Source organism: Haliotis asinina, chromosome 2, assembly GCF_037392515.1.
Source record: "Haliotis asinina isolate JCU_RB_2024 chromosome 2, JCU_Hal_asi_v2, whole genome shotgun sequence".
Lineage (NCBI taxonomy): Eukaryota > Metazoa > Mollusca > Gastropoda > Lepetellida > Haliotidae > Haliotis > Haliotis asinina.
In genome coordinates this window covers 49,655,949-49,674,028 of record NC_090281.1, presented here as the reverse complement: position 1 = coordinate 49,674,028, position 18,080 = coordinate 49,655,949, and the positions used below count along the sequence as shown (strand labels likewise).

At 38.4% G+C, this 18,080-nt stretch overlaps 1 protein-coding gene across 10 annotated transcripts in view; it reads right to left on the bottom strand.

Annotated features, from left to right (window-relative positions):
* Window positions 1-3,309: 3,309 nt before the first annotated feature.
* Window positions 3,310-18,080, bottom strand: part of LOC137273861 (calcium uptake protein 3, mitochondrial-like) — a 94,003-nt gene continuing 79,232 nt past the window's right edge. For 2 of the 10 annotated variants that reach the window (XM_067806745.1, XM_067806743.1), the window contains 8 exons: window positions 13,076-13,156; window positions 10,138-10,197; window positions 9,500-9,520; window positions 7,616-7,707; window positions 6,950-7,127; window positions 6,197-6,305; window positions 5,703-5,860; window positions 3,310-5,039 (listed from right to left, as the gene is read on the bottom strand). In XM_067806745.1, the coding sequence (XP_067662846.1) occupies window positions 4,965-5,039; window positions 5,703-5,860; window positions 6,197-6,305; window positions 6,950-7,127; window positions 7,616-7,707; window positions 9,500-9,520; window positions 10,138-10,197; window positions 13,076-13,156 (774 nt within the window). In that variant the 3' untranslated portion in view covers window positions 3,310-4,964. The remainder of the gene's footprint in view (window positions 5,040-5,702; window positions 5,861-6,196; window positions 6,306-6,949; window positions 7,128-7,615; window positions 7,708-9,499; window positions 9,521-10,137; window positions 10,198-13,075; window positions 13,157-18,080) is intronic. The other 8 variants (XM_067806746.1, XM_067806744.1, XM_067806748.1 and 5 more) reach the window with 4 other exon arrangements.

Genomic DNA, 18,080 nt, shown 5'->3' with positions numbered 1-18,080 from the left:
TAGCATTAAGAGATGTCTAGTATATTAGAACATTACCAATTGTGGAAAGGCTCTGATATTTACAAGCATGGAACTTTCATGATTTTACTTGTTATTTGTCATGTGTTCAAGGGCGTCTTTCACATCCTTATGTTAGGCAAATCTCCACAGCATTAAACATCTGATATCTACAACAAGTGTTTGTTGATGTTAACCTACTCGGCACATGGTATTGCAACACTAATGCTCTATCTTGACTGATGTCCTCAAATAATATCAGTCGCTGAAATCAGATATGTGTCAGTTCTCAGTGTTTGAGGGTTTGCCAGTTACTGCAGTGCATGAAGCAGAAGGAAAAATCAAGTAAGGTCAAGAATTCCATGTTTTATTTGTGCAGGTTGGCCTCTTACTCATCAGGAAGAAGAAATTAAAACTTTCTTGCATCACAGATGAACCTTCAGTCCACAGTTTATTGAAACATAGTTTCAGCATCAAAACATGAAACATACCAGTCCCCTCTAAAGGGCACAGCAGAGCATACTGTCCAGATTTTGAAGAAGGCCTCGTCTTCTAGAGATGAGAGGGTACAGCATTTGACTATCAAACTAAGCCATGCCATGTTCTTGATGTGCTTGTTACATAAACACTCAGCACAGTTCGTCCCGAAGAGGGAACCTACAACACATCTGTCGTCATTGAAACCGAACTTTGCAGAGAATGTCAGTCTAGAAAATGTGGCAAGTCAAGATGTCCACAGCTTTTGATAATGAAGAGTCTCAGGGCTCCTTTTCTTTATGTGTTACTTGTTTTAATAAGCATTTTTTCTGTAAAATATGTTCATTTCAGAGACTAGTTAGTCTACAAGGTAGACATCTGAGAGAATTTCAGGTCTGTCAGTTGGTTCAAGTTCACTGTAAATTCAAATATTTTTTTTGTATGTTATGATTAACATGTTTCAAATTTAAATGAAATCTGAAAAAACATTTTAGAAAGTCCACCGCTGTACCATTACATGTATATAAAATACATGAGGAGTGACATCAGATAAGAAAACAAAACAAAAAATAAAGTCACAGCCTGCAATTCAATCAAACCTGTCACATTTTAAAAAAAAAACATTGTCAAGCTTGTACATCATTTTTGGTAATCATATTAGCTTTTTCAAACTTCATTTCCCTCTGCTTTGAAAAGTTGAGAACCTGTATCAGAAAACATTGGTGGATTCCGTAAATCAAATATGATGTTCAAAATGACTCAGAAATTGAAACCGTCTGTCGTTGGTTGTTTCCAAGACATTGTATCTTTTCTGTGTATAGTCCTCATAGTAATTACATTTTGTTGGTGTGTGGGTGGAGGTGCATTCAATAGAAATATGAGTCGGGTGAAATTGGGTTGAATTACCCTTTAGCAAAGACATGGTATCAGAATTGATAGTCTTCAGCTATTTTACCTTCATTGAAATCTAGTTGGGCACATAATCAAGACATGTTTTTCTTTGTTATTGATATCATATATTTACGTTAGAATATAATTTAGCTTTGGAGTAATGAACCCATCTAGTACTGTTAACCTTGAAACGGATTAGAACAGGTTGCACGTGACATTATAGATAATGTTTCGGTGTTGATTTCAGGACATTATAACAAAATACTTTTGGGTCCTAATAATTTTATCTACCTTCTTTTAAACCGAAAATGACATCACTCTATTGGTCTCAGGGAAAACATTTTCTGTCATGTCCCTCAAATCCGATCTTCATTCCTTGGGCTATCTAATTGCCCTGCGAACCATGCATCATCTTAATAATGTCCCTCTGCTCTGGCACTTCGAATTATTGCTTTTTCTTTGTCTTGCCATCACTGAATATGATCGTACAATAAGACATAATTGACAAATTTTTAACATGTAGTGCCGACACCTGGTTTCAGACCCGTAACCCATCGCTTACTGGCTTGGCGGATTTATCCACTAGGCAGCAAAGGATCGCTGTGAAGTATAAGATTGTTTCTTGGTATGAACTGTGCGATTCACGCAAGTCAGGTAGTGCAGGCAGCAAACATGCAGGGCACAGTTAGCATGTGCAAGGCAAGGGGTGGCATCGGCTGCCAGTCTCATCCCAGTTGATTTTATCAGTGAATACCAGATTTGGAAACTATATAAAGTAAATATCTTCCATCAGTTTGTAAGTTGGATATAACATGACCCGTGGGCATTATTGAAAAGTAAACCCTCTTCCACCGGGAAATGGCATAGTTTTCAACGTGTTTGCCGGTCTTGTTATATCCTACACATAAAAGTTACTTTTGATGGCATTATATATATTTCAAGTCAAGCTTTCATGTATTTTTGTGATCCCATAAGCCAGTGGAAGTCCAATCACAAATATTGCAGGTATGTCATAGCAGAATGAAACCAGACAGTCTAGTGATCAATATCATGAGCATTGATCAATACAACTGGCATACTGTGACTTGTCAACCATGTCAGGAAGCTTGACGGCCTGATCCAGTCAGTTGGTGCTTATGACATGGGTTGTGGAGGATCAGTTCTAACCCAGGTTTTAATTAAACTGATGGATTGTCTTATCTTCGTAATTCTCAAAACTTGGTAACAACTGAACTACATACTTGTAATTTATAAAATATTCGTCAGTTCCATGTCGTCAAGTTTGTTTCTTTTCTGAAGTTAGGAGAAACTGATTATTAATACAAAGATGTACTGAAGCTGTGACAGGACATTCCAGTGCAAATACACACTGCTGTCATGGTTAGAGTATTAAGACCCGTGAAGGTCCCGGGATAGAATAGGCCTTCAGCAACCCATGCTTGCCATAACAGGTGACTATGCTTGTCGTAAGAGGCGACTAACGGGATCGGGTGGTCAGACTAGCTGACTTGGTTGACACATGTCATCGGTTCCCAATTGCGCAGATCGATGCTCATGTTGTTGATCACTGGATTGTCTGGTCCAGACTCGATTATTTACAGACCGTCGCCATATAGCTGGAATATTGCTAAGTGCGACGTAAAACTAAACTCACTCACTCACTCACTGGGTTAGAATAGGCCTTAAGCAACCCATGCTTGCCATAAAAGGCAGCTAACGGGATCGGATGGACAGACTCGCTGACTTGGTTGATACATCATCGGTCCACAATTGTGCAGATCGATGCTCATGTGGTTGATCACTGAATTGTCTGGTCCAGACTCGATTATTTGCTGTCACCATATAGCTGGAATATTGCTGAGTGTGGCGTAAAACTAAACTCGCTCACTCACTGGAGTATTAAGCTCAGCTTATGATCCTGTCTAAGTGACTAAGAACAGAAGATGAGGATATAATATTGTTTAATATTTCATAAAGTTTCTGTACAAAAATAAGGTATCCTTAGCAGAGAAACAAAACATCAGAATGCACTCTACATAAACCACACACTCCTGCATTTTCTGGAAAATTTCACATCTTTGATAATCCAGGTTATGTTGTCATGAATACCCTGCTTGAGATGCCATTAGAGATCAGGTGTCACATCCGAAAATGCCATGGTGGCCAGGGGCGTTATTCATCCCAGAAAGCATAGGTCATGGGTGAAGAGGTTTGGTTGTTACTCTGTGCAAGTTTGAAGTCGATACTAAAGGATTAAAGCCCTACGAGGATGCAGCACAACAACTAAGGACTATTCAAGATGCGCATTCTGATGTTTTTCTGCAAGGAGGAGAACAGAACACATGTTGTAACATTTTGCCATAGGACTGTACAGTTCACACGCAACATACAAACAGGCAGAGACAGTGCCCACTTGGGGCATCATGCTGAACAATTTGGTACTTGTGGCAAGTAAAGGTAGACTATCTTGATGGGTGGCAGCATGAACGCCAAGTCCTTCATGGTATCACAATGCGTACACCATTGATTAGATGTCGGCAAGCAAACATTACTTTGTTGGGGTTTTTTTAAACCACAGATCAATGAGAAATGTATGAAATTGTCACTTTAGTTTGCTACCAAGCACGAAAAGCTGATTTGTAACATGGCCATCTCATTTGACACTCAAAATTTAACAACTTATCACATGGTCGACTCACTCACACGCTATGTACACAGATTGCACCCTGTATCACAGTGTCCTAAGTGGAATAACACAATCCAATAACAAACAGATCTTGAAGCAAAAACAAGTTATGAGAAAAAACATTCAGGATATGTTTCAAGATATAATGGAAGGACTTGAGAAAAAATGATGTAAGTGCATATCTAAGTAAATTTGTGCATGATTATTTTAAGATTCTCATCTAAGGTAAATTCACAAAATTTTAAGGATGTTCCATGTTCAGGAAAATTTATCAAGTGTCAAGCACACAACTATCAATAGGGATATTGCAGAAGGGACCAATAATTTGGAGAAAAAGTATTCCCATGTCTATTACTGAGCCCCAGAAAAGGTTGCAGTTAATCTGCTTAGAGCATCCTGAGATTTGTAGGCTGAAAACAATTCCTACACAAACACTGGTCCATACCAGTGTAGTATGAATTGTACCCAGGACTGAAATACTTTTGGCAGTAGTTAAATAGTGGCCTTCACATTTGATATCATTAATGCAACTGGAAATAGTCCACTGTCTTTAATAATAAGGTGAAGTATGCCACTGGGTGATCAACTTCAGCTCATCTCAGAATCCTCCTCTTGTCCAGGTCTCCCTCGAAGATACCATGGCTTCATCGAAAGTCATGGGAGACAACTCCCTGGTGTGGGTAAAGGGAGGTAACTGGCACAATACATGGATCAGATGTTTTGTGGGGAGTTATTATTTGGACGAATGAGCACTACTGTGGTAATGTTGGTTCCCTTGATTTGAGTTTAGAGAGCTGCCATCTTCCTGGAACAAACTCAGTTGTATTTGGAAAGATTCAAAGTGGAGCAGACATCCACACTTGATTGTGTGGTGAGAGTTTTGAGATACTGGATGTGGAGACAGACATGGAAGCTAGTTGCTCTTCATTTCATTGCGGATACACTGGCGGAAGGCTTCCCATGTCCCTTGTGTGTGCATCAGGTGAGACTGTCAAACAAAAGAAGGAAAGGAGTGCAGGGTTGTACCTTGATATACCAAGCTACAGGTCAAACAGACTCCAGTCAGTAATATCAAGAGTTCTGGAATTACTTCATTTACTGGAACTTTCTATTTCTTTTCCCATAACAATTAATCCTGCAGCTCTACTAAAAGAGAGTGAGTTATTTATGTGTTGCTCTCGGCAATATTCCAGCTGTACGACAGTGGTCTGTAAAAAACCAAGTCTGAACCAGACAATCCACTGATCCAAATCATTGCTCTTCACAAATGGGACATTATGGTGTACCTCTACTAATGATGTTTTCAGAGGAATATAACTGAGCAGCTAAACATGAATACCTCCCATTGAGAGACAGATTACACAGACCCTAAGACTAACAAAATGCATTTTAACCCCTCAATGCAAAGTGCTGGGTATAAATACATGAAGTATTTTCTTTCATAAATCTTTTAGAATAACAATTTTGCAGAATGAATGGAGCTGTATACATCAATATTCCAGTGAATTATTTGATTTGTTTCTTATTTTTGACAAAATTTCAGTTCTTCCACTGTCAACATATAGGAAAAGCTTGCTGTAACATGTATCTAGTCAACAGTTACTAAAACCAGTGTCATGGCATATTTGGTATGGCTACAGATTCTACTGACCCTGGAGCCACGATGTAACCTGTCTTTCATGATAGCTATGAACTCAGGGGAGCTGAGATGGCCATCACCATCAGAATCAAAGATCTGGAACACAGTGTTGACAACATCTTTGGCCAGAGTGAAGCCTGTACACACTCTCACTGCTCTCTGGAACTCATCTGAAACACACCAGTATATGATCAAAGACCATAACAATGATCACATGAACTCTGTCAGCATTTATTGAATAAGTGAAAACTTGTCCACTATATGCTTACCAGCTCGTATTTATGTACGACAACATTAAGGTAGATAATCCATTAAATCTTAAGTCATTCCCAAAATAATCAAGTCTGTTGGTGGTGAATGTTTAACATTCAGGTGAAATATACAAACATGCATATAGCACAGACAGGCAAAGAATCTTAAGCTAAAAGTGAATCTCTGACATGAACCAACAACCAGTATATCCTGCTACAACTAAGGGCTGCAACTCCGTAATGTGTACAACACACCTTGGGAAACTGGCTGTTGGGCATAGGTATACATCTTCATGGCGATAGAGAAATCATCCAGATTGTTCAAGAACTGACAGAACTTCTTGAACTCTTGGAAAGTAATGCCCTGAAATGTACAACATTTCACATTCAGACACCATGCCATGTTCATTCATAAGTGAGTGAGTTTAGTTTTACTATATGGGGGTGGTCTGTAAATAATTGAGTCTGAACAAGAAAATCCAGCGACCAACAACATGAGCACTGATCTGTGCAATTGGGAACCAAAACAGTGTGTGGCTATGGATTGAGATTGCTTATCAATGCAATTCGTTTTTGATAAACTGGAAAGCAATGTTCAGGAGAAAAAGGCCCGCTGAAAGAAATCACTATATTTCAAGTCCCCAGATTCATTAAAACATTAAGGCATTGATAAGGCAGAAATACGCTACCTTATTTTCCGGAAATAGCAATTTCAATAAACATTATTATAACGTTTAACATTTTAATAAATATTACATATTTCTGAGAATCAACCTTTTTTTTTTGTGCATAAATACATGTATCAAAAAAAAATTATCAAACATCAAATTTTTATTGTTCAGTTTCTTCACTGTTTCTCTGAAATGAGGCCCTTATTTAAAGATATTCTATGTGAAAATATCTGCACTCACCAAAGTTTAGTAAATGTCACAATGCTTCTCAATTTTTCTTTCAGTGTCCGAAGAGGAACAATAACCCCATTTATGTCAAGTGTCTCACAAAAATTACCTTCTCTTGCTGAATTCTGTCCTTGACCCTGGCGATACACTCTTCAATCTCAGAACGGTCCAGCAGGGTGTAACGGAGGAGGATGTGTGCAAAGTCCACCTCAGAGATCGTGTTCATGCCCTTGGAAAACTCCAGAAACTCCAGCTCTATGACCTCACTCTGCAGGTTCTCCATAAATCTGGACAACACATGATGAGTTGCCCAAGTTTCTTAATTCCGTCACATCTTATTCCGTGTATTACAGAAGTGTGCATTATACTTACACTAAATGTCAAGGATGTACCCTAAAAGGTCCACAGATTATCACTTCATAAACTGTAGAGGACATGATTACCAGTATGCTTGGGAATTTCAGTTTTGGGTGTTGGGGACCATAACCTCAGTTTTGTGTCCAGGACACAATTTAATCCATCTTATCTACAAACCATCGTATAAGTTTCTGACAAACAATGTACACTCAAATTCTTAGACTTCAATCCATGGATCCCAAAAGGGCTGAAATGACTTGAGCTTATGCACAATTCTATACCATTCAAAAGAACACTTGATGTTTTGAATATGCCATGACTGGTGGATATTAGAGAAGACAGCCTCCTAGCTGTAGTAGTCCTTTTGTTCCAAGCAGTGTATTTTGAAAGCACAACTCACATCATCCATCTGGCTCACCTGTGAAAGTCATCATACTTGAGGACGTCATTTCCATACTTGCCAAAGAAGTGCACCATCAGCGATGTGTCCTGGATTCTCGTCTCCACAGCCTACACAACACAGATGACAATCATGTCAGACCAGCAGCAGCTGACAGCTTTAAGTGTAACACAATCACAGCAATTGTTCTCAGTAGGAACTCAGGCAAGATATGCTCATTCCAACAGTCAGACCAGCAGAGCCAAAAACAGCCAATATGTAATAGCTCAGTTCTCTCTCTTCAACGAAGGTAACATTGAGACTTAAGAAGGGTTCAGGAGCATGAAACCCAGCAAGGATATGGTGCCAGTACTGTATTAGATGCTCCAGTGGAAGATCAGAGGTGCCGACAGTACTTTATCAGACAATAATATGCTCTTTTTGCATTGCATCACAATACCATTCTACCATCCTTATGCTTTATTATAATAGTTCAGGGCAAAACTATACTTTACTACAAAACACATTCTGGGCAAAACTATACTTTATTACAAAACACATTGGGGTAGAGGGGAATTTATTTCCTAAACTGAGTGAAACAATACATCAGTGAACAGGTGCATCATGTGCTTTTATGTCACTACATGAAAAATATGTGTTTTTTGTGCGTAACACTGGATCATTACAAGATGACAGATTCGCTAGAATAATACTTCTCTTTCATCAATATTTGACACACCAAAAATTTGGGGTTGTGTAACTTGGGTCTCAACCCCTTACTTTTCAGATACTTTCTACATCAGAAAAAGGTGATATTTTTCATTGTGTCAGTGTGAGTGCTGAGGTACAGTCCTGTCTAAAGCTAGCTTTCCAAGTGTATTTACTGAATACGTAATTGCAAGATATGTATTGTCCAATTTCATATCTACATATATAGAGTCTATGTGAGGTATTAAACTATTAAGTCTTTCTTTCTTGTGTGTACAATGCAAACAATGTGACAAAGGGAAAACCACTTGGGAATCCCTACTTCCGGCCTTTGCATAACTGCGTGATGCATATTCAAACACTTTTTGACCATCAGCAAATTCATGCACCACATATCACGCATTACATTTTATGTGTGCATAGAAACCACTACAACTATTTTAGTATAAAGTGTTGGGTTCTCATTGCACAGCACTCATTACGCACTGTGCGCACACTGAAACTTAACTGTTGGACATGAGCATGTCTTCACATAACGACTGACCTACCAACAGCTGCAGTTAAAGGAAATTAGTTTCAGGAAATTGGTTTAATACACGAGAAGAGAAACAAATTAGCATTCTTCAGAAAGGTCAGTAGTAGATAATAAAGATCGAATGTATACATGAAAACAAGTGATAGGAGACAATATGGAAGTTGAAATATTAGTACAAGAATGAACTGAACAGCCGCCCACTACATCAATGTCAACAAACTATGTCAGTTAAGTGATCCACAGAATTAGGTTCTATTAGTGAGTGTGACCAAACTTAATAACAAACAAGAACCAATTCAATTCTTTCACATAAATATTAACAATAACATTCAGTTATTATGTAAGTAATCTTATAGAAAAACAGATTAAAAATGGGTATAAGTAATCTCATATATACATGGAATTCAAATACAAACAAAAAACTCAATAATATTTTAATGAATTATTTCTCAGAAAATGAGACATCTGTTTCATTCAGTATGGGCCATGAAGGGGAAGTGTGTGCATTGCAAGGCAACCAATGCCTAGGTAAAACATCTAGTGTCTAAAAGCCATTAAGAAGCACCAACACCACATTGTGTAATCACTACCCGTCTTGTGATTAGTCCACTACACGTCTACAGGTGACCAGAACTCTTGGCACCGGCACCACCTGTGTCTACGTGGTTAGCTATACTTACAGGAATCACTTTGGACAAAACCTAGCAGGAAGAAACGTACATGTGTCTAGGCAGTACCCTCAAAGATGCAATAACCGTCAGTATCCTGATATATGGAATACGATGCTAAAGTGATGGATCATAGACACAGAATTGTGCTTTGACCAAAACATTCCGTATCAAAACCTTTATATATATGTAAAAAAGTAAACTTGTGTTCAGAAATACTGCATGAATTCCAGCTTGACATATTTTCAGACAAAAACAATAATTTGGATCATAATATTGGCGGTATATTGCTATATTGAAAATCTCTAGAATCTAATTCAAATTGTATTCTTAGTCTACATTTAAAACATTCTTTAAACAAAACTTTGAAGAATGACATTCAAAATTCTAAGCAAATGTAACTACAGAAATAAAACGTCACTTAAAATTACTCATACAACATAACTGAAATCCACTGATATAAGATTCTTGTATATGGCATACAATTTAATTTCATAATCCAGGCATATTGCATACGCCAAAAAGTATCCTAGAAAACAAACCAGCTAGTACAAAAAGATATCGAACGTAAGTCTTCCTTTAGAGGTCTGGATACAAAACTGCATGCATTACTATGTCGGGAGTTTGCTAGAAACAGTGGCGCCACCTACTTCCTTCTTCTTTCCTTCGCCATCCTCAGAGTCTGGCTGCTTGCTAAAGACTCGCTCCAGCTGCAATAGTCGGGCAATATCACTTGACCTGTCACACTTGGCATGTAAATGGCACGTTTATTACATGTCAATATCACAGAGCAGTCCATCACTTACCTCGTATATAACATGCTGATATGATGTATATCTCTAACCTACAGTGTATATTTCACACTGAATGTCTGTAGATCATACTTCTCTATTCAGCAGATTATGTATAACATATTATCACGGATGGAAAAATGTTGGTTTATCTAAATCATTAAATCTCTAATATGACAAAAAAACACATGTACTTAAGTCAACCGCATTTAAAAACACTCCAGTTTGAGTGACGATGTTCCTCACAAAAAACTTCACATTCACACTAAAATCAGTTTACGCTGAATGTGACCAAGATCAAATATCACAAACTAAGACAACTAGTGTATCATCTGTTAAGTACTGGTATTTTAAATGTTCAAGTTTCAGGATTTTCTCAAGTTATGGACATTTGGGTCATTTTTTTCAGTAGTGTTTGAAATTTTGTATTTGTACATTTTCGGAGAGTTTAATTTTGACTTAACTTATCTGAACCAAGGAAACAGTGCCGATATATCAAATATAAAGTCAAGTTTAAAAACCCCAGCCAGAAAACCAAAAAGTTAGTACAAAATACAGTATCCCAACATCCCAAAATGTTACCATGATTTTCCAATCCAGCAAATTATAAGCATTAGGGTGTCCCCCCAAAATGCTATCCTGAAGCTGTTCATCCAGCAATACTGCTAAACATGATGAGCATTACAATCACCAGCCCTCTCTTGTAAAATACCACACCAGATGTAATAGTATTAATCCACAGTATATTATATCACAAATATATCATACAATATCACTACAGAGGTTAATTCACAGATTGTAATACAATACAACAAACATGGATTTATTCCACTGCTTCCACAACAAATAACTTATCATTTCATCTGACATAATATTGTTACAAAGGTTTTATATTTGAATGTTTGAGTAGCATTCTTGCACAGGCTCCTTTCTTTTGACTCCAGATCTTTCCATGGGTTTGATTTTGAATGTTGAGTTCTTACATGCATGCCCTCTCCACTGGCAGTAATCTAGGTGAAACCAACTGCAACCTCACTAATGCACATTTCTGTCAATTGTTTAAACCAGGAGTATATGATCTACATACAGGTTTTCATGCAAGCTACATGGTATTTTACTGGGCCAGCTATGTTCTAGAATATGTACATTCATAACCACACCTTTGTGCCACATTTTTCATACACGTATCACTGAAATAGAACATTCCAACGATATTTAGTATCTGTCATATACTGACACTAGACAACTTACCTGTAAGGTATGACTTGTCTGTCACATTGTCTAGCAATGTCAGATGTCAGAGAAGCAATCAGTGACACGATCTACATAATCGATAGCTCAATGACTAGTGAATGGCTGAGTGATGGCAGCAAGGAACAAAGCCATGGCAATCAACATGTGAAAGTCGTCATCACAGTTCCAACTCATCTAGATACAGAAACGGAGGAACAAAATCTCCTGCAGAGAACATTCCTGGCAGTTTTCTAACCATGCTGAAGCAGGGTGTGTAGAATACTCCCAGGAGATATCTGTGAGAGCCTGTGATGCGAACATGCCTAGCTGAGAGAGGTGTATAAAAATCTGTGCCACAAGTATAAACACACCTAGCAGCAACACAGCTTTTCAGACCATTCTATAAGATGAAAATCTTATAGAACATGAAAGTAAGATGTATGTATATACCCACATCTGAAAGATGTAACTATAATTTGATGCAACAATATTCACTTCAAATGCCTACCTGAGAGTCACTGATAATTACTCTTAGCAAAGACAGTGATCTATAACCCTTGCAGAGTCACTGACATGTATGCCAATGAGAAAGTCAATATATACACCTGGCAGAGTCACATACCTATTTAAGTGTCCTTGATAAATACATCTTGTAGAGAGTCACCGACATACTCCCAATGATCAATTGCTGATGTAAATTATATGACATATAGATCTAGTGCTGAGTAAATACAAAATATACCCTTAACTGATAGCACTACAAACACCAGCAGAGAGTTTGTACAGGGTATATATCTGAAGACGGACACCCTCTGATGGTCAGCATGCCTTTGTACGGAGTATCGAAACATGCTGTCTGGTTACGGATTGGTTAATACTGGTCAGTTAAAACACACAGATGTGTAGTGGGTCAATCAAACAAGAAAAGCATCACTGTTAACTGGTGAAGAATAAAACAAAACAAGCATGGCAGGCAACAGAACACACTGAGCAAAGGTTCTAGCAAAGACGAGCAAGCACACCCAAAGTCCCACAATACAAACACCAAGCAACCAAACGCATCGCATGCAGCACACAATACACATGAACCATGCAGGGGAGACGACGGGGGTAAGCAATGGGTCAGTATCATGGGAGAATTGATATACAGGTGATGATGATGCTACACTGGGTGATGACACTAATCAACACAAGTCTGTTTGAACCCTGAAGCTGAAGGACACTCCAGCCCTGATGGATGATGGTGAAGGAAACATGGTCCAAATCTTGCTTAGTTCTCAATGTCAAAATCCGAAATGAAATCTCTTTAACACTACATCTAAATACAACTTTCTGGGTTTTAATTACTTTTCACGTAAGAACAGATAACACTAACAATGATATATCAATAATGAGATGCATTTATAAATGCAAACTTTGCAATTCCTATCTCTTAAATTGAATAATTTCACAAATATTTAAGAGGTTTGTTACAATTTTCCTTTCCTTCCTCCAGATATGATAACTGTGCCCTAAGCTGAGTGTTGTGATTTCAGGGAAAAGTAGTGACTCTAGGGAGACGTACAGCTAACATTGTCTGTAGTCTTTGTCTTTCCCGAGGTACAAACTTTCGCTCATGAGGGGGAAGAATGAAGAAAGATTCCAACTGAAAAAAAAGAGATGAAAGACATTGTGAAAAAAAAATACTGATACCTTCACCCTCCAAACACCTCAGGATCATACTAAAAACCTGACTTTCAACCATCAGCATTAAGGAGTCATATGCAATTACAAAAATATAAAAACAATACCAAAAAATAAATACACGGTTGACATGAAATTTACTTTTGGCATATAAAATGAGATACCAAAATATTAAAAAGGACAAAACCATTACAGTAAATACAATGTCAAGAATGTGATAAAATTATTGTCACTGTAGTCATAGTGCAGTACAACATGGAACAAAAATACTTCCTGGGAACGAAAGACACTTCAGACAGACAAAACCTTGGCACCATGTACATGCAGAGCTTGTAAAGAAAATATACTCTATGTGATGAAGAAGAAATGTAAGACACACTGGGCACAACTGGCTCAGTGCTATGATTATTTCACCATAACAGTTTAATCATTGCAATACATGCAGTGATCGGTGCAGGCTCGTGTGTCGTAGTTGACCCTAAACTGATGCAACTAGACTGGGTCTGTAGCCTCTATGCATACAACTAAAACTGCTGATGTGGACAGTCCTCTTCCCAGTGACACAGTCTCAAGTGAAAAATATCCTGCTGACCATATCATGGAGTTATGTCCCTTTGAATCCAAACACTTTACTTTTCAACTTTCTTATGTCACATAATGTAACAAAGACAAATAATTTGGTTGTTTGAAATTCATTTGGTTACATTCCCATGTCACAAAAAATTGCGAAAGAAGGTAGAACTAAAGTGACTTTTTGATAGATTTCTAATGATGCTAACTCTAACAGTACAAAAAAGCATTTTGAAAATATGTGAATATGATGTATGGCTCAAATTAGTTCTGTTATGTGACGATATACATAGCAAAGTGTCTACCACTAAGTTGGAGGCAGATCTAAAGGGGTTATTGCCCTAGATACCACTCAGTCATTCAGGCATAAACTATCAACATTCATTCATCTTGTGAGTGCATTGAAGAGGCATTTATGATGTAAGTTCATGTGAATAGAATTCGAATTGTCGGTTTCCACACACTGACACTGTACAAACAAAACAAGATTCTTAACCATCTACAAAAATATTGTCATTAAAGTATATTTTCCTGCCTAAGGTGAAGCTTCCTGCAGAATAATGAATGTCCAAGTAAGTAGTGCACTGGTAGGTTGACTTGAGACTGGTGGTATGTACCACTAGTACCACTGGATCAAGAACTACCCAAAAGAGACAGGACCCAGTCTACTATGCTCCAGTCATGTGTACACAGACAGGGACTTCATCCAGTTTCGGTGAGAACTCAATTGGATATAAACCAAGGAAAAATACCACATTGGGTCGGAGGGAGGCTTCAGTGTTTATATAGGGGAAGGTATTAATCTGGTTCAAGTTTATAGGCAGGGCTGAAACAAAACCTCAAAAACACTTGTTAAAGGGCAGAAACTCAGAGAGGTGGTGTCACGCCTCTTGCTGTATTCCTGAAGACCTGTCAACAAAAAATCTCAACATCTTAACCTTCAGACTGAGAGGCTCTGTTGTCCAGACTTGATTATCTGCTGGCTGCCATCATACTGGGCACTGCCAAGTACGGCTTTAAACAACCATTCCATCAGTTGCAAGCAGTTCAGTAAGGACACTGGATCAGGTGTCATACACTTTTGGTGGATTGATGATTGAGTCTTTACAGTGTATTACAATTAACTGTTCCCCTTGATGTAGGCCTCAACAGATGGACAAACAACAAAACCTGTGAAACTATTTGATGTGTACATTGGTACTATTGTTGTCAAGAGTTATTCCCCTTGATGTAGACCTCAACGGACAGGCATACAACAAAGCCTATTATACTACTTGATGTATACATTGGTACTATTGTTGTCAGAGTTATTCCCCTTGATGAAGACCTCAACAGATGGACTAACAAAACCTACTTGATGTATACATTGGTACTATTGTCTTGATTGAGTCTTTACTGTGTATTACAATTACCTGTTCCCCTTGATGAAGACCTCAACAGATGGACTAACAAAACCTATGGTACTACTTGATGCATACATTGGCATGCTCTTTGTCCGAGTTATTATCCTTCATGAAGACCTCACCAGACAGACATACAAAAAAAAAACCTATGATACTATTTGATGTATACATTGGCACTCTCATTGTCAGAGTTATTCACCTTGATGAAGACCTCACCAGACAGACATACAAAACCTATGATAGTATTTGATGTACACACTGGCACTCTCATTGTCAGAGTTATTCCCCTTGATGAAGACCTCACCAGACAGACATACAAAAGCTATGATACTATTTGATGTATACATTGGCACTCACATTGTCAGAGTTATTCCCCTTGATGAAGACCTCACCAGACAGACATACAAAAGCTATGATACTATTTGATGTACACACTGGCACTCTCATTGTCAGAGTTATTCCCCTTGATGAAGACCTCACCAGACAGACATACAAAAGCTATGATACTATTTGATGTACACACTGGCACGCTCATTGTCAGAGTTATTCCCCTTGATGAAGACCTCACCAGACAGACATACAAAAGCTATGATACTATTTGATGTACACACTGGCACACTCATTGTCAGAGTTATTCCCCTTGATGAAGACCTCACCAGACAGACATACAAAAGCTATGATACTATTTGATGTACACACTGGCACGCTCATTGTCAGAGTTATTCCCCTTGATAAAGACCTCACCAGACAGACATACAAAAGCTATGACACTATTTGATGTACACACTGGCACGCTCATTGTCAGAGTTATTCCCATGATGAAGACCTCACCAGACAGACATACAAAAGCTATGACACTATTTGATGTACACACTGGCACTCTCATTGTCAGAGTTATTCCCCTTGATGAAGACCTCACCAGACAGACATACAAAAGCTATGATACTATTTGATGTACACACTGGCACGCTCATTGTCAGAGTTATTCCCATGATGAAGGCCTCACCAGACAGACATACAAAAGCTATGATACTATTTGATGTACACACTGGCACTCTCATTGTCAGAGTTATTCCCCTTGATGAAGACCTCACCAGACAGACATACAAAAGCTATGACACTATTTGATGTACACACTGGCACGCTCATTGTCAGAGTTATTCCCATGATGAAGACCTCACCAGACAGACATACAAAAGCTATGACACTATTTGATGTACACACTGGCACTCTCATTGTCAGAGTTATTCCCCTTGATGAAGACCTCACCAGACAGACATACAAAAGCTATGATACTATTTGATGTACACACTGGCACGCTCATTGTCAGAGTTATTCCCATGATGAAGACCTCACCAGACAGACATACAAAAGCTATGATACTATTTGATGTACACACTGGCACTCTCATTGTCAGAGTTATTCCCCTTGATGAAGACCTCACCAGACAGACATACAAAAGCTATAATACTATTTGATATACACACTGGCACACTCATTGTCAGAGTTATTCCCCTTGATGAAGACCTCACCAGAGAGACATACAAAAGCTATGATACTATTTGATGTACACACTGGCACTCTCATTGTCAGAGTTATTCCCCTTGATGAAGACCTCACCAGACAGACATACAAAAGCTATGATACTATTTGATGTACACACTGGCACTCTCATTGTCAGAGTTATTCCCATGATGAAGACCTCACCAGACAGACATACAAAAGCTATGATACTATTTGATGTACACACTGGCACGCTCATTGTCAGAGTTATTCCCCTTGATGAAGACCTCACCAGACAGACATACAAAAGCTATGATACTATTTGATGTACACACTGGCACACTCATTGTCAGAGTTATTCCCATGATGAAGACCTCACCAGACAGACATACAAAAGCTATGATACTATTTGATGTACACACTGGCACTCTCATTGTCAGAGTTATTCCCCTTGATGAAGACCTCACCAGACAGACATACAAAAGCTATCATACTATTTGATGTACACACTGGCACACTCATTGTCAGAGTTATTCCCATGATGAAGACCTCACCAGACAGACATACAAAACCTATGATACTATTTGATGTATACATTGGCACTCTCATTGTCAGAGTTATTCCCCTTGATGAAGACCTCACCAGACAGACATACAAAAGCTATGATACTATTTGATGTACACACTGGCACGCTCATTGTCAGAGTTATTCCCCTTGATGAAGACCTCACCAGACAGACATACAAAACCTATGATACTATTTGATGTACACACTGGCACACTCATTGTCAGAGTTATTCCCCTTGATGAAGACCTCACCAGACAGACATACAAAAGCTATGATACTATTTGATGTACACACTGGCACTCTCATTGTCAGAGTTATTCCCATGATGAAGACCTCACCAGACAGACATACAAAAGCTATGATACTATTTGATGTACACACTGGCACTCTCATTGTCAGAGTTATTCCCCTTGATGAAGACCTCACCAGACAGACATACAAAAGCTATGATACTATTTGATGTACACACTGGCACGCTCATTGTCAGAGTTATTCCCCTTGATGAAGACCTCACCAGACAGACATACAAAAGCTATGATACTATTTGATGTACACACTGGCACACTCATTGTCAGAGTTATTCCCATGATGAAGACCTCACCAGACAGACATACAAAAGCTATGATACTATTTGATGTCTACACTGGCACGCTCATTGTCAGAGTTATTCCCATGATGAAGACCTCACCAGACAGACATACAAAAGCTATGATACTATTTGATGTACACACTGGCACGCTCATTGTCAGAGTTATTCCCCTTGATGAAGACCTCACCAGACAGACATACAAAAGCTATGATATTATTTGATGTACACACTGGCACGCTCATTGTCAGAGTTAT